Source organism: Ornithorhynchus anatinus, chromosome 7, assembly GCF_004115215.2.
Source record: "Ornithorhynchus anatinus isolate Pmale09 chromosome 7, mOrnAna1.pri.v4, whole genome shotgun sequence".
Classification (NCBI taxonomy): Eukaryota; Metazoa; Chordata; class Mammalia; order Monotremata; family Ornithorhynchidae; genus Ornithorhynchus; species Ornithorhynchus anatinus.
Window position 1 is genome coordinate 47,976,997 of NC_041734.1, and position 26,718 is coordinate 48,003,714.

A 26,718-nucleotide genomic window follows, 5' to 3' on the forward strand; every position below is an offset into this window, starting at 1 on the left:
CTTGAACACTGTCCCTTCTAGCAGTTAATCAACAACAAATGATGGCTGAAATATCTGTCTTTATACACCCTAAGGCTCTCAAATATTATTTTACAGTAGATACCATATTCTATGTATATTGATGCCTGTTTACTTGTTTTGATGTCTGTCTTCCCCCCTTCTAGACTGTAAGCCTGGTGTGGGCAGGAATTGTCTCTCTTTATTGCTGAATTGTACTTTCCAAGCACTTAGTACATTGCTCTGCATACACTAAGTGCTCAAAAAATACTATTGAATGAATGGTAATGATTTTTTTTTAATTCCCCTTTTTACTCTACAACACATTTTCTCGGGCATCATAGTTTGAAGACAATTTATTAATGTATGGATATAAAATTAAAGATAGAGAGCCGAAATCAGATCATCACAAGTATGTGCCCTACTACATAACCTGGGTGCGCAGAAACCTATTAAGGATATGGCTTATAGGGTAACTTGCTGTGAATATGATGTGATAATAAAATAGTGTCCAAAAGCAACCATCAGGTTTTTTGACTATTTTTAGCCTGTATAAAGACTAAGTAGCTTGAGATCAGAAATATAAGGAACTGCAGTTTATATGGTGAATGTTTCCACATCTGTAATTGTCTTCTTTTCTTTCCACCTGCCCTTCTGTTTTTGCTCATCAATGCCATATTAAGAGTACACTCAGACTGCCTTGGGGCTGCCAATAGCTGATCTGCTGCTTCTTTATCCTCCTGCTTTGAAATATGTGGTTTTGTGAAGGGGCCAGGGAGTTATGACATAGGATGTGCAAAAGAACAAGTGATCAACAGCCCTGACCAGGTGAGCAGCACAAAAGAAAAGGATTTTGGCATGAGGAGGGGAGATGGGGGAGAACAGAGGGGAAGACAGAGAGACAGCGAAAGGTTGGGGGGGAAGAGAGAGAAGGTTGAAGGATGAGAGGAAATGAGAAACATGATTAAAGCAATGAGAAAAATACAGTAGGCTTCAGAGAGAAGGGTGAAGATAGCCATGCTAAGTGATTGACTTAGGTAAAATTTTAGAAGACATTTTATTAGCATTCACTTAGACAATATTAAACACTTTAAATAAATACAAAATTCAGGGAATATTTTGGTATGTAGAATTCCTTTTCTATTCTGAAGAATCAGATTTTATGTAATCATTCATTTCAGAATCATCTTGAATTTGGTACTATTCTTGAAAAAACATTTTTAAAAAGCTCAACTCTGAAACAATATTTTCAAAACAAATGAATTCCAAAATAAAAGTTGTACTCAATTACTTTAACATCCCAAAACTCACTATTATTTTACATATTTAGTCTATGTTGAAATTGTTCAGTATTTGTTTACCCTTAAGAGGATGTTAGAAACTAAGATTAAATACAAAGTTGCACCCATCATACCAATTTGTATTTTTTATAAAGTACATTGATTTATACTAATGTAGACATTACTTTAGGTCAATCATTACACACAGAAACAAATACAATGCATGAAATGATAACCTCTCTCTTCAGTGACATTACTTATTTTTACATTAAATTTTTAAAGCACTCTGTAGTATTTACTCATATTAAAGGAATCACAAGATACTCAACTGCTATGATAGAATATAGCCACTCCACATTGGCATAAAAATTGGTGGGCAGTGAACAGAAAAGTAAAGTCATTCAAGTGGAAAGATTTTATATTTTCAAGCAAAAAAAAAAAGTCATACCAACCCTACCCTTTTTTTGGGAGAGTCACTTTGTAGATATATTTTTCTACTGATACTCTAACTTTCAAAATGATTTGTTTTGTTTGCAGCTATGGTTTATTTTTTTCTTATTTTCATAACTGTCTTCTTCCTGACCTTCAAACTGATATAAATAAAAATATATACTCTTCAAGAATTAAACACTAAGGGTTTACATTTGGGAAATGCATTTCACTCTTTCAGCAGCAGGAAATGTTGAATTATATTTTTGAGGCTTTTATTCAACCCTTACAAATTCTGCCAAAATTGAGAGTTGAAGCTAAAGGATTCTTTCTCACCTCACCCTGCTAGGGTCAAAACACAGGATGTTGTTAGCAAACAAATTTTACCCTTCTTGGAAGCCTGGGGCAGAACCTTTCAGAATTATTACTTTAAAAATAACAACAGGAATATATTTAGCTATAATTGAATAGGTTTTGTTGAAATTGCTGGAATAAGTCATTGAAGTATTTGGTTAAGAAATCAATGAAGAACATCCCATGCCAATGGTCTCAACATGGCTATTAGGTGCCAAAATCACACAAAAACAAAAGCCCCAAATTCTAAACTGCCTTCCTTCCCAAAGTCCAACAACAACAAAACCCTGCTAGTTCCAGGCTCCCTGGGGTTTCCCTAGAATTACAGATGGCATAGCTAGCCAGGCTAGATCTGGGTTTCCTACACTGCTTTAAGGTTAACACATCACAAAGAGGAGCAGTAGAAATACAAAGCTTTAGATGACACAGGGCACAAGGACAGGGCACTAGGACAAAAACAGGGGGTTTTTTTGGAGGGAAGGGTTAGAAAGAGGTTGTCCATTATCTAAGACTATTCATTTTAAAATTTAATTTGGTCATTTCCTTTGACATTTTCTTTGAAACACCTTTTGGTGTGTGCTCATAATTAGGAATCTCTGGCCACAACTCCCTCCATGGTTTAGGAAAAGGAGTGGATGTAACTAGGGAATAAAGAGGAAGAAGACACCTGGGGAGTAGGCAGGGCCATAAACTATGTGACCATAAGAACTCTCCAGGTCTCCAGGCAATCAGCCTTTAAAGCTTTTGTATCTCTGTGGCCTCCAGACATCCACAAAGAGATCTCCATAGGTCTAACAACTAACTGATTTGGCCTGCAAGCATGTCTAAGGAACCACAGATCACAATTCACCTTTCAGCACAATCTTAATATTTGCCTTAATGGGTATAGCTGTAGTTTTGTGAAGATTTATTTTTTTTTTATTTACTGCTTTTAGATTTCATCACATGAACTGAAATGAGTCATAAATGTTTAAATTTCTCCCTATTGTTTTCTGTTCTTGGAGTGAGTTATAGAAAGGGGGATTTTGGCATTGAATTTCATCGTACCACTTTGTTACTGATGAAATTAGGAGGCTCAGACTGAGTCGGGGTAAGATCTATGCAATGTACAGATGGCACCCACTGCCATTAACAAGAGGTGCAGATTTGGATTGTGGGCATTTAAAATATTAATTTGGACATTTCACTTTTGCAGTAAAAATGGCAGGGAGAGTCATATTCACTCTAGACTACTACAGATTTTAAAAAGCAAGGCTTAAATTACAGAACCACAAAATATGTTTCCGATGCCACTCTATTTTATTTTGCATCTGGCTTAAAATGGCTAAATGAGTTCCATTCTTTTTTAAAAAAACATCAACAATCATGCAAAATCCTGATCTGCAAAAGCCAAATTTTCATCTGCTGGGATCCAATCTACAAACCTTGGGATGTTAGAGGTTATAAAGGAAATGCTACCTGATCCCTGTTATATCAGAAAGAGCCTATTGGCTAAATGGAAACCTCCAAAAAGCAGTCTGACACACCAAAATTTCACATACACTTTGCTTACTTGACACAAAACAATATTGGCTACATTAGTGTCCTCTTGCATGAGGGAAGCCCATGTTTTACAGTATGAGAGACTTGGTACCTCATTCCTTTCCGCAAGACATCATCAAACTTTTCACCAGGTGCTTCCTGCCGCATTCAAGCCTGCCTTTTAAGAGGCTAACAAGACTAGGAAGTATCTAACCTGTATTTTGTCCTGCTGCTTTTCTTAAAATATCAGCATGGTATAAAAAAAAAGTTGCTCAAAGGGTCATACCTTTGCTCATGTAGCAGCATTACACTAGATGAAATCCTTTCAGATCGAGATGACTCAATTTACAGAAAATAAGCTATGCGGGCAGTACTAAACCTGATGCAAAGCTGTGCTCTACTGGTTTAGAGAAAGGGGCCAAATGAAAATATTTCAAGGTAGAGGCTAATTTATATCAGTACACACATCAGGACTATAACAATGACCAAGATTTCATTAGTGCAAAAAAAAACCATTTATAATCTTTAGAGGACTTAAATAAAGCTTCGAATAAGTATATGCACTAAACTAACCATTCAGTTTGGAAAGCTGTAGCTGCAGCTCGCCAAACCACATAGGCTCTGATATGGACAATTACATTCAAAGAGGTTACTTCGAAAATAAACTGAGCATTATCATTTTTAAAGTCTATTGGTTCAGAGGAGAAGGGCTCCAACCGCTGGAAGAACACGCTGGATGGGAAGGCAGGTCCAGCTGACAAGCCAAGCAGTTGTCCTGTTCAGAAGAGTTTCTCAAATACACCTTCTTAGTGATGGAAGCTTGCAAAAACAAAAGCCAAAAAAAAAAAAATAGACCTCTTCTATGTATTCTGCAAGAGATAGCTTCCCCACCCCCACCAAGAATTTTACAAGAACCATGAAACCAAAAACTGTCCCCAAAATGGGCATTTGCATCTATGGCTCAAGTTCTCCTTTAAAAACAACCCTCATCCCGCCCACTCCACCCCCCGACAAAAAAAAAAAGTAAAAATCCCAAATATGACACGACCAAAGAAAAGGAGAAAGCAAAGGCAGAACATGAAATAGTAATATACTGTTTCAGAACCTGCACCATCCTGCAGAAACAGGAACATAACTCAAACGCTGTTCTCGACAGACCCAATCTCTGCTGGATATGTAAAAAACAACAACAACAACAACAACAACAACAACAACAACAACAACAAGGCAGCATCACAAATCCACAACACTTTGTGAAAGTCTTAGAACAGAGCCCAAAAGAGAGGTCAGCCCAAGCTCAGAAGAATTTATCATCAATTCTGAAGTGGGGCCTCGTTACATCGTCGGGGTTGATGAAGACCGAGATGGACTTGCCCGGGTTCTCAGTCACTAGCTGCTGAAGTTTTTTGGCTAACCGGTCGTCGGGTTGGTTGGGGTCCCCTCCGTCGGACTGCGGGGAGGGGATGCTAGTGGCACTGCCTCGCCGCTGAAGGTCGAGCGTTAGCCGATTGGCTGCCTTGACGTGTTCGATGGCCGTGCGCAGGTGCTCTGCGGGGTCCGAGCGGACCGAGGACAGCTTCCGGGCGTGAAGCATGACCGTCTCCTCGGACAGGTGCTCGAGCATGTTGCACTGAGGGATGAAGTAGTTGGGGCACATCTTGTTCACCAGGCAGTGTTGGAGGTCATCAATGAGACCCACGAGAAAATGGGCGGCGTAATCTTCCTGGGCTAAATAGTTGGCGGGAAGCCTGTCACAGGCCCACAGCATCATACTCCGTAGGTGGTAGGGACTGATGGCTTTGGGGCGGGAGAGGAGCTTGATGATTATGGCCTTGCAAGCCTGATAAGCCTGCATGAGACTGCTCGAGATGCACTTCTTCAGCTGCACTTCGCTCCTGGCAAAGGACAGCCGCCACTCGTTGTCTTTCTTGCCTTTGTAGGAACAAGCGGGCACCAGGTAAAATCCGCTGATGACCTCTTCCTCGGTAATCTTCCCATCCCAAAAATGGTTCTCCATAAGCCAGCTCTGGGCCACCGCAGGCCACCCTTTGAAGGACACCACCGGGACGATGTCATACAGCATGCGGCTGCTCCCCACCCCAAGGATGATGGAGATGATCGTCCCATTCTTTTCCACCTTCTCTACCTTAGGCATCCCTCGCTGGGGCTTCTTCTGGATCTCGGAAAGAACGATGCTGATGGAGTCATAAAACCAGTCGGCCACTTTGGTTGGAGAGAAGAAATAATTAGTGGCCCCGTTGATGTGGTCCACGATGGTGCAGCAATCTTTCCATTTACTGATCGTTCCTTCGTCGAAGAGTCGAAGGCTCAGCCAGGAGTGGCACAGGGCAGAGTGACGCATATCCAGGGTCACAGGCTGATTCCGATCGTGCAGTTTCAGGGCCGGCACAAGAAGGGTGAAGTCCATGTCGTAGTCGGTCCCTCGGGCATAAACGTTGAGTTCATCTAGGTCGAGGTCCACCACGCCTTCCCGGACACCCCCGGAAAGCAGCAGATATTCATTGGCCACGGGGAGTTTCTGGTCCAGTTTCTGGACCATTCCTGGAACAAAAGAGAGAAAGCATTGGAGATATTGCTTCAAGGCTCTGTGGATATCAAGGATTAATTACCCACTCATTCATTCATTCAATAGTATATATTAAGCACTTACTATGTGCAGAGCACTGTACTAAGCGCTTGGAATGTACAATTCGGCAACAGATAGAGACACTCCCTGCCCATTGACGGGCTTACAGTCTAACTGAACATCCATAGGTTGGATGTTGACATGGAGACTTTGCTAAGGCTCTTCTGTATTGTTTTTCCCTATCCTCCTTCCTCGATCTACCCCTCCCATCATTGTCATCATCATCAATGGTAACTGTGGAGCACTTACTGTGTGCAGAGCACTGTTCTAAGTACTTGGGAGAGTACACTACAGCAGAGTTGGTAGACACATTCCCTGCCCACAATAAGCTAAAAGTCTCATCCCAAAGAGATGCAGAAAATCTGATATAAATATACTCCGACGTTTCCTCCACAACCCGAGTGCCAAGAAAAAACCAAGAGATGATTTTCTTCAGCCCATTCCTGATTTATTTCTGTGCATGGACACTTAGGCTAATGCTCATTTTCATAAGTGGAATATACCAATCATCACCCTCCATCACTTCTTTAGCTCCATTATCTCAATCAGCATCACAAGCTCCATAAAACTAACACAATACTAGAAATAGAATGGATCTAACACCATCTATTAATATTTCTGTGAAAAAAAACCCTAAAGCCACAGTAATTATAAAGTGGTATTCACAAATTCACACATTTCCACCATGTCTCAAATGAATAAAGTGAACGTGATAACACTATAGAAACCAGTGTTAACTGAATGCATGCTTTCTATTCATTTTCCTGTTTCTCATATTAACTGCTCTTTCCCCTCCTTTATTCACAATTCAAGAATTATTTCTGCTACATAGCATTCCTGATTAAGCCAACTCATTTGCCACGCCATCAGGGCTACCTGAGATGATGGTGATGAAAACGATGATGATAATAATAGTAACAGTGATATCTGTAAATCTCTTACGCGTCAGGCACTGTACTATGCGTCGGGGAGAGGTAAGTAAGATAACCAGGTTGGAAATAGTCCCTGTTCCACCTGGGGCTCACATCTAAATTGGAGGGAGAACGGGTATCAATTTCCCCTTTTGCAGACGATGAAACCGAGGACCAGAGTAGTTAAGTGACTTGCCTGAAGTCACACAGCAGACAAGTGGTAGATCAAAGATTAGAATCCAGGTTCTCTGACTCCCAGGGCAGGTTCTTTTTACTAGACCATGTTATTCTTTCCCTCTTGGCACTTTGGCATCTATTATTTAGAATTGAATATATTTTATCCACCTAGATTTCCCCATTATTTTGGTTAGTTTTTTTTAAGGGAGGAAGTATGAATTTCCTTTAAAATGTATTCCGAGTATCGGTTAGAGTTCTAGGCACCTTGAGGGTATTCAATAATATATTTGGTAGCTGCTGAATAAATACTATTGACTGATGAAGTCACTTAACTTGGGACAAAAGTGCAGTGTGCAGACTTCAAATCTTCCCACTCCGTGAGAAGCAGCATATCTAGTAGAAAGAGCCCCAGGCTAGAAGTCAGAAGACCTGAGTTCTAATCCCAATTCTGCCACTAGCCTGTTGTATGACCTTGGGTAAGCACTTGACTGTTCTGTGCCTCTGTTTCCTCATTTATGAAATGAAGATTAAGTATCTGCTCACCCTCTCTTGTAAATGTGAGCCTCAAGTGCGACAAGGGCTGGGTTAAATACAATCTATCCAGAAACAGTCCTTGTCCCACTTGAGGCTCACATTTACAAGAGAGGGTGAATAGATACTTAATAGATACTTTTCTTTGTTTGGATAGATTGTATTTAAACCAGCCCTTAATACAGTGCTGGGGGATAAAGTAAGCATTTAAATACTTACCATTATTACTCAGTCCTAGCATCAACTTTTTCAATTTAGAATGGAGATAAAGAGAGAGAAAAGGGGTTAAACAGGAAAAGGGTCACAGCTGTACTTGATGTGGCTGCATTAATTTACACCAGTTGGACAATTTCAGCTGTACTACATTCAAGGTTTTAAATGAAGAAAACTGTTCATATCCTTTATCTGACCTGCTGCTTTGACATTCTCTCACAAGATCTGACCAGTAATGCCCCAGAACCTACAATTTATTTAAATTTTAAATTATAAAACATCTACTGTAACGTTACTGTCACCCACAAAGTGAGTCCAGGCTTCAGTCAAAGCACCCATCGCTGTGATCACGAGCAGATATGAAGAGAAAAGGACTTACTGCTTTCATGTTGCATAACGCTAGGACACGAGGAAGTTAATGCATAATTTCTCATCTATCTCCTCATTCTACAGTATCAGTTTCTATAATGCAATGCATATTTATTAAGAATTAAATGAACATTTAATCTGGAGTAAAGGTAAAAGGTTACCCCCGACCCTGCCTTCAAGGAACTAATGATTCTTTGACAGAACAGTGGTGGAGAAAAATATTTATATGAACTTATATATACACAACAAGAGATACTACTATCTGAATAATGCCCTCCAACAGTGTGTAAACAGGAACACATTGCGTTTACTAACGTGCTTTCGCACTTTCCTGACTTTTGGCAATATCACCATTTTTCCTGTAACATGAAGTTACAGAAAAACAAGCAGCCAACGTAAATCACGACTGAGCTTTATTCTCCACTTCAACTCCACCAGTGTTGCTCTTGTTTGCTCGGGGATATTTATTAAGTGGTGTCCAACTGGGATCAACCTAGGGAGCAGTTCTTCTCAGTATTTTTATTGATAATTTGAACAAAGGAAATAGCTTGCAAATCTAATTTGTATGTCGGGCAGGAATGCTGACACTTCAGAATGCATGAGTATAATTCAAAATAACTTGGTCAAAGTGGAGAACTGGTTCTGCCGAAAAGTATCAAGTTCATTCTATTATTCAATAGTTGGTAGTGCCTGCCTCCTGTGTGCAACAAACTCTACACTGTGGACCCCACGTGGGACAGGGGCTGTGTCTAACCTTGAATCTTGTATCTACCCCAGAGCACAGTACTCGGCACATAGAAACTGCCTAATACCACTAATATTATTATTAATGGCCCCTGGGGAGAGAGTAACAGGCAAAAGACACAGTTCCTGCCCTCAAGCTCCAGACAATATAATGGTTTACAATCTAATTCATTAGGAAAGAGTGAATATAGAACATTGTAAAACACAAATCAGCAAAAGATTGGCCCACAAATATTAGACAAATCAAACTGACTAGAAGCTGATGAAACATTGTCACAATGCCAATATAATGCTGGGATCTACCACAATTAGGGTTAAGATATGCCAGAGAAGGGTAATAGTTCTTGTGTTAGATTCTGCACTAATCAGACTTTCAAAGGAGTGCCGGGAAGATCTTTGAGGACTGCTTGCTAGGCAGTCAGACCACAGACCTAGAAGAAGGGCAACCCTCCTGCCCCCCAAGTACTGGTCTGGAACATTCTGGGAGGGGGCTGATGTCCTGAGGGCAATGCAAAGGGAAGTAAGATCACAGGGACCTTCCCATTGTCTCTTGTATCTATAAATTAGATACTATAAATATTTACTTATATCAATGCCTGTCTCCCCCTCTAGATGTGTAAGCTTGTTGTGGGCAGAGAATAAGTATACCAACTCTGTTAGACTGTAATAATAATAATAATGTCGGTATTTGTTAAGCGCTTACTATGTGCAGAGTACTGTTCTAAGCGCTGGGTAGATACAGGGTCATCAGCTGGTCCCACGTGAGGCTCACAGTCTTCATCCCCATTTTACAGATGAGGTAACTGAGGCACAGAGAAGTGAAGTGACTTGCCCACAGTCACCCAGATGCCAAGTGGCAGAGCCAGAATTCGAACCCATGACCTCTGACTCCCAAGCCCGGGCTCTTTCCACTGAGCCACGTACTCTGCTAGGCACTGAGTGCAGTGTTTTGAACACAGTAAGCACTCAATAAATACCACCGATTGACTTTAAGGATGAGGGAAAAACTAGAGCATGTCAAAGAAAGATGGTAGAGTTATCACAGGGGTCCACCATAAGTGTGGTCTTCATTTAGAGTTTATTTGTGAGTTTTATTTAATTTTAATAATTTAAATCTTTAGAGTGCTCACAATGCGTGCCGAGTTAACTTGCCTCAAATAACTCCCTTATTCCATATTGTCGATTTTCTTCCTTCTCAGCCCATGTAATGCTTTGACTTAAATGAAAATTAAAATCCTATTTTAAAAGTTGCTCTCTCTTTGGAATTAGCTCCGGGCATCTTTTTGCTGAAAATAATGTGAAAGATAAGATTCTGAATATCAAATATTTGTATTAGTGCCTATTAAAACATCTAATTATTTTTCTCCCATGAGATTGTAACGTCCTTGAGCAATACGAATATTGCTACCGCCATCCTCCCTCAAGCGCTTAGTTCAGTGCCGAGAACTCAAAGGCTACTCAATAAATGTCACGGATTGACATTTTATTATTAATAAACGTTGACACTGATATTCCTTCGTGTAACTATTCTTGTGTCCTGAATCACTTTGTAATAAATTCATATTATTTTGGCTAAGGTTTTGTATCTTGGGGATGCATTACTGTAAATTAAATGATTTCCTATGGGAAACTATATTTCATTAACATTCTTTCACTTAACACTTTATTTTTATGGAACCAATTAAGAGCACTAGCTGGGGGGAGGGTCTCTATATAGGGCAATAAAATAGTTCCTGTGGGAAAAGGTTGAAAGAAATGTAGTTGTTTAGCCTGGAACAGAGAATGTGATGGGAAGACAACTGACTTTAAATATATGAAGGGCTTCTTTGGACAAAATGTTAACCAAGTACTAAACGTGAGAAAATGGGCTTAAATTAGCATTGGGGTGATTTCAGATAGACTTATGAAGAACTTAAACAATCAACAGTCAAAAACATTTTTTTAAGAATGTACAATGAAGTATTAAACTAAGTTCTGGGGAGACTGCGTGGGCAGTTATTCAGTCAGTGTCCTATCAATCAATGGTATTTATTGAGTGCTTACTGGGCACAAAGCACCGTGTTAAGCACTTGGGGGAGTAATAATACAACAAAGTACAATATAACAGAGTTGGTAGACAAATTCCCTGCTTACTAGTTTATAGTTTATAGACAGATAACAAAATAAATTATGGATATCAATGTTTTTTATTGAGTGCTTACTGTGTGCAAACCATTGCACTACAGGCTTGGGTGAATGCAATACAACAGAGTTGATAGAAACTGTTCCCAGCCCAAAGGAGCTTATCTACCTAACTGCTATGGGACTGAGGATGGGGTGAATATCAAGTGCTTACAGGGTGCAAACCTAGGTCTTAGGTGTTGCAGAAGGGTGAGGGAGTTGAAGAAATGAGGGCTTAACTGGGGAAGGCCTCTAGCTCTAGTCCCTAACCCACAGGGACCCTAATCCACAATCCTAATAATGAGAAGAGCTGACACACACACTCAGGGAATAGTCAATACAATATTATAACGAATAAAAGCAGAGAACAAGCATGAGAAATTCACCAGGAAAATGAAAGTCATTGAAAAAGTTAGTTTGGGTTAATATTTAAACAGTGCGAGAACCCAGAGACCCCCATCTGTAAGTCAGCCGAGAGGACAGAAATCAATCTGTCTGGCTCTAAATACAAATATTTAGAGGGAAACAATTCAATTTTAGTTTAAATATTTTCTTGTTCCTCACCTCTCTTGCATCACGTCCCCTAATTGCCCTCCCTTCTGTGTCACCAATGCAGCTGAATCTATAACCCTTAAGCATCTTTTCATCCCACCCCACAGTGCTTATGTAGACATCAATCTGTAATTTACTTTAACGTCTGTCTCCCCTCTAATCTGAAAATGCCTTGGAAGGAGGCATCTTGTCTACCTACTCTACAGTACTGTACTACCCTAAGTGTAAGTTAGTTAGAGGCGGGGATTGTTTCTGCTACTATGTCCTGCACTCTTCCAAGCACTTAGTACAGTGCTCTGCACATAGCAAGCACTTAATAAATCCCACTGATTGCTTAATACAGTGCTCGGCACACAGTAGGCACTCACATACCACTAACTGATGGGTGAAACAAAGCCAAGTTTATAATAGTCCTCGAGTACCTCATCCTACGTCAATAATACTAATTATAATAATGTTGGTATTTGTTAAGCGCTTACTATGTGCCGAGCACTGTTCTAAGCGCTGGGGTAGATACAGGGGAATCAGGTTGTCCCACGTGAGGCTCACAGTTAATCCCTATTTTACAGATGAGGTAACTGAGGCACAGAGAAGTGAAGTGACTTGCCCACAGTCACACTGCTGACAGTGGCAGAGCCGGGATTCCAACTCATGACCTATGACTCCCAAGCCCGGCCTCTTTCCACTGTCAATGAGAAACTGACATCACTGCCTGTCTCAATGTGGGAACTGGAAGTTCAGGAGGAAGGAATCGCCTATCCTCCCCACAAACCCTACACTTGTGCACATGGGCCAAAGAAGCAAGACAGTGACTCAACGAGGAGATAAGCTGTCAACATTCACCCATCTCCACTAAGGACTTGATAGTGTTAGGCCATTCTCTCTGGATGGACGCTATAGTGATTTGCTGACCTCATTTTAGGACCTGTGGATCCCCCCCACCTGGAGCTATTGAATCACCACCTACTTAATGAACCTGTATTGGCCACTGGGCACTACAGTCAACTGCTGCAGCTCTGGACTGTCTTCCTCTTATGTCCCAGCCCCTGCCATGTGGCCTCAGAACCCTCCCTCTTAGCACTCCCATCCATGTCCTCCACATCCAGTAACCCTTCTTATCCTCCTCCCCAAAGGTCAGCCCTCCTCAGGTCACTCCCACCCAATCCCTCCTCACACCTTACACAGCCCCCACCTCTTTCCCCATCATCCTGTCCCAACTCTGCCCCTCATCCCCGTCTCCCAACACTGGTCCCACCAGCTCACTCCCATTCAATCCCTTCCTCCCTCTCACACCATCCCCACCCCACACATCCTCTCCACACCCTCAGTCAAATGGAGCCTGTGGAACTCCAGCTCCATCATGGGATAGCTTCCCTTCTTCACTGACCTGTTCCTGACCCAATCATAGCTCCTCTTCGCCATCACTGAAAACTGGCTCTTCCCAGATGATACAGTCTCCTTTGCCACTCCTTCTGGGGTGTGGAAGGGGGCTCATCTTCTCCCACTCCCCAAGACTCAGTGGGAAAGGGGGAGAACTGAATTTCCTTCTTGTTCCCCATGCCACTTTCACACCATCCCACCTTCCCTATCCCTCTCTTTTCCATCCTTTAAAGCCCGTATCACCTGCCTTTACCACCCACTCTAATTACTAGTCATGATCATCCATGGCCCCTCGAGCTCCTTCTCCAATTTTCTCAACCATTTTGATCCCTTTCTCACATTCCTTCTCCATACCTACATTAATCTTCAGGGACTTCAATATCTATGTGGACAATCCTTCCACTGTCCACCTTTTCTCATTCCTGTACTCCAATGAGCTCCCACTTCCCCCTACCTCACATTCACAAACCTTGGCACACATAATTTTATAATCTCTAGCCACAGTTCAATCTCTACCTTCATCAACTCTGAAATTCCTCTAGAGAGAAAGGTTGAGCACAGGGGTAAGAAGCATGTGATAAACCCAATAATAGGTACAGCACAAAGTGATTCTGGTTGCCATATTACTCTCTAGCCACAGACTGGGCTTTGATGACCACTTCACTCGGCACCAGCTCCAGTTCAGAACCCTTATCCAGACTCTGAGGCTGCCATCTCAAACCCTGTTACTTATCATCTGCACCTATGTCTCTCTAATCTCTGGGCTACTTTGTGGATTGCGTCACATGACTGTTCCAGGGGCTAAGAGTGGGCTGGGGGGGTTGGTGCCAGGCAGGTATCATATTATGTCATAAGATTGGCAAATACCGATCAAAGGAGATGTGGTTCATTAGTTGATCACAAATCAAGCCCTACTACCAGTGGTCAGTGGATCGGATAGCGTGCCCAGGTGCATTCATAATCCAATCAACAGCCTCTTATGCGAACTGCACTCCTGTCACGTACCTCTCTCAAGGAATCTCGGAAGTTCCCTTTGCTCTAGGGTGCCAAAAAAGCCCCTTTGGGATCCTGGGGTGCTGGTACACACTCCACGGGGGTATCCCAAGTCTTTTTTGGAGATTGACCCGACATTTGAAAAGACTGCAAAAGCCTTGTCTGGCACTTCATGGAGAAAGTCCTCAATGTGTTAATATTCATGGTTGGTAATGAAAGAAGGAATGACAGAAAGGGAGAAAAGAGAAAGGCTGCACATAAAAGAAAGGAAGAAGAAAAGAAGAGATGGCCATAACAGTGCAGGAATCTGTTTCACTTGCTCTCCCAACTAGTTAACTTTACTACTATTCAGAAATTACAGGTTGGTTTCTTAACTACTCTACCTCCTGGCCCTTTTGAGTCCATGCATTTGAGGAATCATTTTAGAAATCATGACCCCACTAAAAATAGACTTTACAAAGCACAAAGCCAGAGTAGATAACAAAATAAAATTGTATGCTACTTTCAATTTGGTTCGACTATTCTGAAGACTTCTGTCACACAAAGCTTCAGTTGATAGGAACTATCAGATAACACACTGGTCCCCTGCCACTTTCTAATAAACAACGAATGGTAAACAGTTCAGCTGGACATTCAGCCCCGCTTTCTTGGTTTAAGCAAATATTTCCACAGCCTCTAGGTTCTGTTCCTTCAGAAAGCATAAGCTTGGTAGTGACTGGGAATGTAATGATCAACACCTATTAGTTTCAGAGTAAACTGCTGGTACTGAACCATCAAGATTAACATTCCTGATTAAAGAGGTCTCCAAATCCCTTAACTTTGTCAATACCATTGTTACTTGGGCTAAAGCTAGATAGTTGGCATTACCGACAGAGAATAGAACTTTAAATGATAAGGTATCAGCAATGTGGTCAAAACGGGATGATTAGAGCTTCTCTCTAACAGAAAATCACCACACTCCTAATTACCGAAAAAGAGATGTAACTGCCACACTTAAGTGAAGCAAAAAAAAAAAAATATATGAAGGGAATGGTTATGAAAAGTGATGAGCCATTTAGTGACCTTTATACACACAGAACCTGTTTCCTTTGTGAAGAGGTACTATTCAGTGTTCATTTTTGCCCCACTAAGCAACTAAAAAGGCACAGACACTTGAATACATCAGGAAAAAAAAAAACATGAAAAAAGTACTTTGGGAATTTAATAAAGCATAAGACAAATGCTGTTTGTGATACCTCAACCAAATCAAAAGCAAAATATGCAAAATTTCAGAAGATAGGTTGAGGAAAAGCAAAGCCAAGAATGTCCTGCTCCCAGTCCTAGAAACCTATAGTTTCTTGTAGTTCACTTTTAACCTGCACAGATAAGAGGGGGTCCTGCCACATCTCGGTTCTGATCCTTCAAGATCAAGAATCTGCATGAAGGAATTGGCAATATGGCTAGCGGTTTGCACAGCAGTCTCGTTTCTTTTCCCACCAATCGGGTTCCCAGTGGGACATGAAATGCCCAGGGAAATAAATGGGTAGCAGTACCGCACACTGTCAAGTTTACTCCAAGGCTTTTTACATGCGGGAGCCATTTATGGCCAAAGAAATAATAACGATAATATTGATAACTGTGGTATTTGTTAAGTGCTTACTACATGCCAAGCGCCGTACTAAAGTCACATCTCTTCCAGGAGGCCTTCCCTGATTTAGTCCTCTTTTCCCTGGCTCGTTCTCCCTTCTGCATCATCTTTGAAGCTCAATCTGTGACCCTTGGACACTTGATATTCTCCCCACCCAGAAACCCACAGCACTTCAGTAAGTATCTTTAAATTATACGTTATACTTATTTATTCAAATTAATGTCTGTTTCACTCTCTAGACTGTAGAGCTGATTATGGGAAGGAAACGTTTCTGCTAATTCTGTTGTTCTGGACACTCCCAAGCATTTACTACAGTGCCCTGCACATAGTAAGTGCTCAATAAATACAATTGATTGATACTATGCAATGGGGATGATCCAATAATCAGTTTTGATATAAGTCCTGTCCCACATGGGGCTCACAGTGTAAATAGGAGGGTGAACAAGTACACAATCCTCACTTAACTATTGAGGAAACTGAGGTACAGAGAAGTTTGGTGACTTGCCCAAGGTCACACAGCAGGCTAGTGGCAGGAGCTGATTCCAAATCAAGCCACACAGCTAACAAGTGGTGGAGCCAGGATTAGAACCCAAGACCTCTGACTCCCAAGCCCGTGCTCTTTCCACTGAGCCACGCTGCTTTTTAGTAAACAAACTTTCATTAATGATGGCTCTGTTCCAGCAGGCAGTCCCCTACTTGAACAATCAGGACTAGAATTCCTGATTTCCAGAGCTGGGCTCTTTCTACTTGACCAGAATGACCCCCTACACGATAAAGAGAGAAAAGTCCTGTCATAAATGTCTACTTTGTAATTTACTAAATTAGGCTGCATTTGCTGCTGAAATTACTAATAAAACCAGAAAGCAAAGAACATTATTTTAATGAAAACTTACAAAGATCATCAAATTTTGGCCTGTTACTCAAAGTGCCACAGGCATTTTCAAACCCAATCACACGAACCCAAACTTTATATTTGCAGGAAAAATTTATTCTGTTGGGAAAAATATGACATACTATATTTGGGAGAAACAACTGCGGAAAAGGAAATGAAGTGATGGAATTCCGATTTTAGAAGAACCCACTAAGATGAACGCAAGCCTGGCTGACCTAGTTCTTAATACCTAGGCACCATTCAACCAGTAGCTCCAAACTCAGACATACCCTTAGAATTCCTTTATCAAGTCTCTGGAGTTTCATTCATTCATTCAATCGTATTTACTGAGTGCTTACTACGTGCAGAGCACTGTACTAAGTGTTTGGAATGTACAATTTGGCAACAGAGAGAGACAATCCCCGCCCAACAACGGTCTAAACGGAGATGATCAAGTGAGGAATTTTAATTTAATTTCATCCAGGACATTTCACCCCTCTGGATTTAAAGAGCATTAACCCAAGGTAACAACTCTCAACTGATGTGCAGTGATACACAATGTACATGAAAGCAAGGTCATTTATTTTTTTCCAGAAAGCAATTCCCCTTCTCTGGCAGGAGATGGCATACGAACACCACTTTCATTTCCTAAAACACTGGCACTAGTATTCGGAGGGAAAGGAATTTTGTGATGTTCATACGGTGGCCAAGGTTATTCTAACCAACAATCACAGACTATTAAGAACAAACTGATCTATAACTGTGTGTAGGACTAAGGAAAGAGCACATGGAAGCAGCTCTAAGATTCAGCTGGAATATATTTTCATGAAGTAGGTGAATGGGGAAGAATACAATAATAATAATAATTCTTTATTTGTTAAGTGCTTACTGTGTGCCAGGCACTGTACTAAGCAATGGGGTGGATACAAGCAAATCAGGTTGGACACAGTCCCTGGCCCACATGGGGCTCACAGTCTTAATCCCCATTTTGCAGATGAGGAAACTGAGGCACAGAGAAGTGATGTGACTTGCCCAAGGTTCCAGAGCAGACAAGCAGAGCCGCGACTAGAACCCACAACCTTCTGACTCCCAGGCCCGTGCTCCATCCACTACGCCGAGTGTACAGTAGGGACAAGTTTTGAATTAGGACACTGCACGGGTACAGGGTATGGTATACAGTCATATTGCAATAAACAAGAACGTAGCATCCTTTAGAACTAGTACTTTTTCTTCCTGGGCACTCAAAGTTCTTTTGCTGCAGAATCCAACAAAAGCACAAACACTCAGGTAAATGACCACCTTATCGCCTATAATTGCAGATTCATCTACAGTCAGGTATGATGGGTGTCTAACCTTTAGAGGGAAGGGCCACATGAGATGGGCATGAGGGTGACAGGAATTGTAGAAATGGGGTCACAGTCCGACTAAGTACGCATGACGTGGGAGGGGACAGCCCTAGTCAATCAGACTTGTTTCAGCTTGACCCACTTTTCCTTAAACCACCTCCTTTAGGGCTCTACCAGTTGGTTCAAGTGATTGGTTGGTTATATTTATTAGGTATTTGCTATGTCCCAGGCACTCTGCTAAACCTCTAGACTGTAAGCTCATTGTGGGCAGGGAATATGTTATTACTGTACTGTACTCTCCCAATACACGCTTAGTAGAGTGCTCTGCGCACAGTAAGCATTCAATAGGTAGGACTGACTGACAAGAGTATCTGCAAATAAACAGCTCGGGGACACATGCCCCATTCCATACAGGGCTCACAATCTAAGTAAAGGTAAACAAATACAAGAATACAAGGGAGCAATGGATTGTAAAGCACAATTAAGCATTTAAGTCAACACACCAAGGTAAACATTAAGAAAGTACGTAGGTAAACATTAAGATAGTACAGAAAACCTTTGGAGGGACGAGTCTTCTGACCACCAACCACTCCAGGAAACTTTTTTTTTATTTGTCTGTTTGTTTTTAATTTATGGTATTTGCTAAGCTTTCCAGGTGCCAGGCACTGTACTGTGGTACTTATCAGGCTAATCTGGTTGGCTAAAGTCCCTGTCCCACATTGGGCACACAGTCTTAATCCCCATTTTACAGGTAAGGTAACGGTAGAGACAAGTAAAGTGACTTGTCCAAGGTCACACATAGGCAAGGGGCAGAGGTGGGATTAGAACCTAGGTCTTCTGACCTCCACACCCACTAGGCCATGCTGCTTCTTGGTTACAAATCCCTGTGTAAGCTTCTCCAAAATTCTACAGGTTGTAAAGGCAAACCTGAACTACACAATGCTTTAAAGTGCTATGGGGGAACTGGTCATGTTGGTGGGGGTGGAGGGTGGGAGGGACATGGCTGAAAGATTTAGAAGCTCCTGATATGAAGGGGGATGACTCTAAGCTACATTCTAGGATTTACAGGACAAACTGCATCCCAGGATGTCCTAGAAATAATTCAATTCCTGAAGTGACTGTCTCTACAGGGTCTTTCAAACCGGAAGATGTGGAGTTTACGCTCCTCTAGAGAGAGATTTCAGTCACCTGGATTCTCCTCCTACTTGAAAAAGGGTAAGAGGAGCTGCATGCATGTGGGCCTTCATCTCTGAAATGAATGCCACAAAATTAACCCCCTACTGATATTTAATAATGTTGGTATTTGTTAAGCGCTTACTATGTGCAGAGCACGGTTCTAAGCGCCGGGGTAGATACAGGGTCATCAGGTCGTCCCACATGAGGCTCACAGTTAATCCCCATTTTACAGATGGGGTAACTGAGGCACAGAGAAGTGAAGTGACTTGCACACAGTCACATAGCCTCCTGCCACTACACTGAAAAATGGTAAGGTTCCTGTTCAATCTAAGGGATGCAGATTTAGAATGCTGAGAAAATCCCACCTAGTACTGGTTCATCGCCAGTCTGGAAGATCCTGTTGAGATTTGGCCAGTTTCAAAGTGGGCATGCAATTTACCAATCGATCATATTTATTGAATGCTCACTATGTGCAGAGCACTGTACTAAGCGCTTGGGGAGAATACAACATAACAGAGTTGGTAGTCATGTTCCCTGCCCACTTCAGTTTGGGGCCACGGTAGATCTGGGGTTCGGATATTTGGGCCACTTGAGATTTGAGCTTCCAAACTAGGCTCCCAGAGATTACGTGCTCTGAATGGGCCCTATTCCTACACTTTCTGGAAGCAGATCTATATTCTCATAGCTGGTTGTGAACAGGATGGCCTCCCGGGGTGGATGGGCCCTGCTGGCTGGACCAATCTGCCAAAATAGAACCCGATGCTTTGTCAGACACTGTTTTTCCTCACTGTGGGTTTTCTCTTCCCAGACAATATCTCTTTAACACTCAGAAGGGGATGGGTTTGGGTTATTACTCTCCAATTTCAAAATGAGTAAGATTGAAAAATAGGTAGAGGCAACCTTCAATTTACATTCACAGTATGCTCGTGGCTTGTAATTCACTGTTTTTGGTGTTATAAATTCAGGTATGATTTTCTGATTCTCTTTTCTATTCTTTCTTCCCTCATCCCCATCCTTCTCTTTCTCTCTCTGATTCACGAGTCACTGCACCGTAAACTAGTTTAGTCTAACAAAATGATTTTACCAGATAGGGAGTCTATTAAAACTCTGAATATGAAGAAGAGTAAATTGCTGGCTAAATCAAATCAAGAGGTCCCATGACTGAACACAACCATAAGCTGGCAATTCAGGCATTTAGCTCTCTGTGTAAGATCAGGCTAAGGGGCAGGAGGAACCTGGCTTTCTTTATAGTGTGAAAGCTGATTCTCAAGGGTTCTCCTCGCAGAGAAAATCAAGTTTTCCTTTCCCCCACTCCAACAAATTCACCTCTGAGTAGGCTGACATGCACACACAACTGTAACCCTCACACTTTACACAGCCTTGTTTCACATTTTTGTCCAAATGCAGCTCTTCAGTTCACCTAGCTCAAAAATCTCAAAGACCTTGACTTGATCAAATACAATGGATGCTTTGTAACAGCAACACTATTAACTATTCATTCCTAATGAATTGTTAATGCACGGTAGGAGAAAGATGAACTCGTCTCACTGAGTCAGAACTATGAAGAATTCATGAATGAACCTTCAGGTGCCACAGAAGATGGGGAGAACAATACAGGAGAATGACAAGGCCCAGAAGCTAGGACCTTACATAGTTAATACAAATCAGCCCACAGGTTTCCCTACTTCTTTTTCCCTAAAAAAAGTTATAGAAGATCAGAAGTAAAGTGTTTAGAAGGAAGTTATGTAAACAAAAATTATGCTGAATGGAACTTTAAGGGAAGCAGCCTGGTTTAGTGGATCAGCACAGGCCTGGGGAGGGGGGGGGGGGATCAGAAGATCCTGGGTTCAAATCCCAGATCTGTCACATGTCTGCTGTGTGACCTTGGTAAAGGCACTTCATTTATTCAATTGTATTTATTGAGCGCTTTCTCTGTGCAGAGCATTGTACTAAGTGCTTGGAAAGCACAATACAGCAATAAAGAGACTTCACTTCTCTGGGCCTCAGTTACCTCATCTGCAAAATAGGTTAAGAATTCATTCATTCAATCACCATTGATTGAGCGCTTACTATGTGCAGAGCACCGTACTAAGCTCTTGGAATGTATAATTCGGCAACAGACAGAGACAATCCCTGCCCAACAACTGTGTTCACAGTCTAAACAGGGGAGACAGACAACAAAATAAAACAAGTAGTCAGGGGTCAATACCATCAAGATAAATAGAATCATAAATATATACACGTCATTAATAAAATAGAGTAATAAATAATATATGCAAATATGTACAAGTGCTCTGGGGAGGGGAAGGGGGAAGTGCAGAGGGAGGGAGTAGGGGGAATGGGGAGGGGAGGAGGAACAGAAGAAAGGGAGGGCTCAGTCTGGGAAGGCTTCCTGGAGAAGGTGACCATCATGGGGCCCAGGGACTGTGTCCAGCCTGATTAACTTGTATCTCCCTCAGTGATAATAATGTTGGTATTTGTTAAGCGCTTACTATGTGCAGAGCACTGTTCTAAGCGCTGGGGTAGACACAGGGGAATCAGGTTGTCCCACGTGGGGCTCACAGTTTTAATCCCCATTTTACAGATGAGGGAACTGAGGCACAGAGAAGTGAAGTGACTTGCCCACAGTCACACAGCCGACAAGTGGCAGAGCTGGGATTCGAACTCATGAGCCCTGACTCCAAAGCCCGTGCTCTTTCCACTGCGCCACGCTGCTTCTCAGTGCTTAGAACATAGTAAGCTTGGCACATAGTAAGCACTTAACAAGTAATATTATTTAAGTTGTAGGCTTAAGGAGGGGAGAGGAGGGATGACTATAATTAAATCAGTGTTGACAAATGAAAATGGAAGCAATTCCCAGCCTCATGCTTTGGGAGCTTAATGGCTAGTGCCAAGAAACCTACATCTCAGATCCTGAAATTATGAGTTAAAAAATGACTCCAGTGCTTTCAGGGAATATTACCATATCCCCGAGGGTTGAAATGGGCCATGATAAAGACAGTAATGATTTTGGGATGCTAATGCAGCACTGGAAAGGCAAGAAGCCTATGCACAGATCTGCCTCAGGGAATATCCTATAAGCAGCTCCTAAGAGCAGGGCGGCACCCAGTGAACACCAATTATCATCAATAGTATTTACTGAGTACTTACTGTGTGCACAACACTGTATTGAGCAACTGGGAGGGTACAATACCACAGAATTGGTAGACATGTTCCCTCCCCACAGGGAGCTTAGAGGCCCCTTAACTAATAATTATCATCTGTGGGAGGGCATCCTCCACTGCAGGCTCAGAGCTGAATCCCTGGGCTGCATCTGCAGGGACAGACCCTGAGCTAGACCCCCACCACCCTCAGTAGTGTTAGTATTTATTGAGCGACTACTGGGTAGAACACACCGCACACTAAGTACTTGGGAATCCAAAACAAAGAAGTGACATCCTCCCTGCCCCCGGAGGAGTTTATATTCTAATGGGGGAGACAGGAAGAGATATTTACAAATCGAGGAGTCAAGATGAACAATTCAATATAATAATAATGTTGGTATTTGTTAAGCGCTTACTATGTGCAGAGCACTGTTCTAAGCGCTGGGGTAGACACAGGGGAATCAGGTTGTCCCACGTGGGGCTCACAGTCTTAATCCCCATTTTACAGATGAGGGAACTGAGGCACAGAGAAGTGAAGTGACTTGCCCACAGTCACACAGCCGACAAGTGGCAGAGTCGGAATTCGAACCCATGACCTCTGACTCCAAAGCCCGTGCTCTTTCCACTGAGCCACGCTGCTTCCCTACTGAGTAAATGTACATACAGAAGTGCCGAGAGTGGGCATAAATGCATTTTTCTTTCTGATGCTGCCTTGCTTCTTAGACTTTAATCGGAAAACTGGACAACCTATCTGATGATGTCTGTCTTCTGGGGAAGTGGGATATACGCCTTAGTAACCCCTTGAACTGGATCTTTATCTCAAGTTTGTAAATGAACTTGTTAGGTGAGGATTCCCCCAGCTCTGTCTACTCCAGTGTGCACAGCATTGCTCTCAGTATATTAAGGGTTTAAGAAATACATTAACTAACCAACCAACCAGTGGACTGAAAGTCTGGGCTGGGACTTCAGTTCTGAAGAAGAGGAAAGGAACCCAAGTAGTTGGACCTTGCCCTTCCTGCCAGAAAGGGTAATAGAACAAAGGTGAACTCCTGCCAATAAATACAGGCAGTTATTTGTAAACATAATCTATTTCTTTTAAACACCTTATATGACTGAGAATGGTTCTCATTCTCACCCCTAAGCACGGGGTGATACAAAGCAATCAGAATCCCTCCCTGCCCCATTTAAAGCTCACATGCTGATGTTTATTAAGCTTTAGAAAATAAAAATTGTATTTGTGCTACTTTATTTTAAAACACACACACATTTCCCTCAGTGATCAGATGGTGACAGATTTCAGATAGAATTCAGTCTTGGGAATAAGCAAAGCAATTGTGTATTTGCCCATTCATAAAGCAGCTGGGAAATAGAAAGAAAAAGTCTATCTCCCTTATCACACAGCACACACAAACACCATTATTCTAGTTTCAGAAAGTTTATATGGGTCACTGAGTATTGGGTGCCGAGTTCACTGGGGAGCTAAGCAATAAACCTCCAAGTGATAGGCACAATTACGGTTCAGTTCTTGAAACCTAAGACTAACTATACAGTTTAAATGGAGGTTTGCAGTGTCCAGGGCTATCAATCTTCACTAAACAGAAAATAAAAGAAAAGAGTCCTGGCAGCATGGATCCAAAAAAAAAAAAGGCTCCAAACAACAAGCACAATAAGTCCTTTTGAAAATCTGATTATACTAGATTTTCTATTTTGTTTGGGTGAAAAAATATGTGGTGAATGCAGTTTTTAAAAAGAGAAAGTACCTGCTGGGGAGACTTCATAAGATGGTAAAAAACAATGGCATGTCACTGAAAACTAAATCTATAGAGTGCCTTATTTACATAGTGGAGAAATGGTAATAATGTCTGACTGAAGCTGCCCACAATAGGCTGTGGAATCATGGCTCTTCAAAAGATTTCCCTTCTGAAAAAAACAACGAAAATGAGGGAAAAGATAAACCTCTGCAGTAAAAGCACAGTGCAACCTTAAGAGCTGCCACAAGAGGTCCTATATTTCTTGAAATTCATTTTTGTCTCTGTTATTAAGGGGAAAATGAACCACAAAAGCAAGGAGGGGAAAGAAAAAGCTTGAAAAAAATCAATGTTTTTTTTCAATGGAATCCCACTATACTGCAATTCTTTGGGCCAATGTCTCCATCCTGGAAAATAAGTCAAGTTATATTATGAAGGGAGGAGACAGTGTAGAGAGTTGATGATGATGACGACGATAGTATTTTACTAGTAATGGTATTTGTTAAGTGCTTACTATGTGCAGAGCACTGTTCTAAGCGTTGGGGTAGATATAGGGTAATCAGATTGTCCCACTTGGGGCTCACATTTTTTAATCTCCATTTTCACAGACGAGGACACTGAGGCCCAGAGAAGTGAAGTGACTTGCCCTAGGTCACACAGCAGACAAGTGGAGGAGTCGGGATTAGAACCCACGACCTCTGACTCCCAAGCCCGGGCTCTTTCCACTAAGCCACGCTGCTTCTGTGAGCCAAGCAGTCTACTAATCACTGGGGTAGCTCTACGACAATCAGATGAGACACTGCTTCTGTCTCCACATGGGGTTCACAGTCTAAGAGGGAGGGAAAGGATGCGCACATACCCATTTCACAGTTAGAAAGAAAAATAACGTAGCAACCTTATCACCTGTGGTAAGGCAAGAAAGATGAAAAACCTCCCTTGCTTGCTCCTCTCCAAATTCAGCATTTAGAAAACTGTGGATTTCATTAGTAGCCACTGTGGCCCATGCCCCAGAACCAGTAAATTTAAAACACAAACAAGGTTTCCAATGAGGGATTTTGAAGAGTAGAAGACATTTTTAGTTATTTGTTAAACGCTTAGTAAGTACCAGGCACTGTACTTAGTGCTGGGGTAGATAGAAGCTAATCAGGTTGGACACAGTCCACATCCCACATGGGGCTCAGTCTTAATCTCCATTTTACAGATGAGGTAACAGACATAGAGAAATGAAGTGACTTGCCCATTTCACAAAGCAGGTAAGGGGCAGAGTCAGGATTATAACCCAGGCCCATGCTCTATCCACTAAGCCATGCTGCTTTTTTAAAAGAGTTTTTAAGAGGTCAACAAGCCATTAAGAGGTACCAGAATGAGCAACAGGTTTTGACCACCAAGAGGCCTAATCCAGGGCCTGCAATTTTTGAAGAAAATTTTGAAACTCAAAATGCTACCTCAACTGTGCATTCATGAGGATTTTTTTATATGGTAGTATAAGAATACCCTGCTCCTCTTCCAGGTTTGGAGTAATGAATGTAAGCCCCCGATTACTATAAGCCCATCAGTGGGCAGGGATTATCTCTGTTGCCGAATTGTACATTCCAAGCACTTAGTACAGTGCTCTGCACACAGTAAGCACTCAATAAATACTATTGAATGAATGAATGGGAGCCGCACAGGCATACTCTCTACGTGAAAATCTTCTGGAAGGCATAGGGAGCCAGGAGAGAAAGAGTAATAGGGGAGAGCGGAGGGGGTAAGAGTCTTCATGTCACAGGTAACCATGGAAAACCAATCAATCATATTTACTGAGCACTTGCTGTGTGCAGAGGACCGCAGTAAGCATTTGGGAGAGTACAGAGTTGGTAGATACATTCTCTATCTATATGAGCTTCTCTCAGGCCCTTCTGTTCTTCAGGCCTTCGGCTAAATTACTGTCTTAGTTCACCCTGTTAAACTACAAGACAATTACAGAAACAATGCATATAGAAAAACACATTCTAAAGGCATCAAGAAACATTTCATGTATATTATCTATCCATCACCCCCAGTCAAATACCATTCATATACAGATCAATCCCGTTTCATAATTAGTTTTTGCTTCGATTTCTGTAGGCTGAATAGACCCTGAAAAAAGCAGCAAGCTGTCATTAGAAGACTGTGGTTCCACTTTGGTTATTCATTTGTCCCATAATGTTACTTTGGACTGCAAAGGAATGAATTGTTTGACTCAGTTTATTGCTTACCCAGTCAGGCATGAGGTCCCTTCTGTATCAATCTGTTTGAAGATTTCGGCCCAGGAACAAACAACCAGTCACTTTGACACTGGCATCCAAGCTGAGATGGCCTCATTTGAAATGAAACTAATGCACAATCTGCTCTCTAGGAACAATGTGCAAAAGTCCATCAATTCCAGTTCCACAGGCCACCCCGCAGCCTTGGAAAAGTAATGAGTCAAACCTTTACTTCCATCCAAACCAAGGATGTAGAACTGAAATGCACTAAAGTCCAGTAATAGCGCTCTGAGCTGTCTGTGGAGCCAATTCTCTCCTATCCAA

At 41.9% G+C, this 26,718-nt stretch overlaps 1 protein-coding gene across 1 annotated transcript in view; it reads right to left on the reverse strand.

Annotated features, from left to right (window-relative positions):
• Positions 1 to 1,035: 1,035 nt before the first annotated feature.
• Positions 1,036 to 26,718, reverse strand: part of MB21D2 (Mab-21 domain containing 2) — a 119,105-nt gene continuing 93,422 nt past the window's right edge. Inside the window, exon 3 of the mRNA XM_029069588.2 lies at positions 1,036 to 6,143. Coding sequence (XP_028925421.2) covers positions 4,879 to 6,143 — 1,265 coding nt within the window. The 3' untranslated portion in view covers positions 1,036 to 4,878. The remainder of the gene's footprint in view (positions 6,144 to 26,718) is intronic.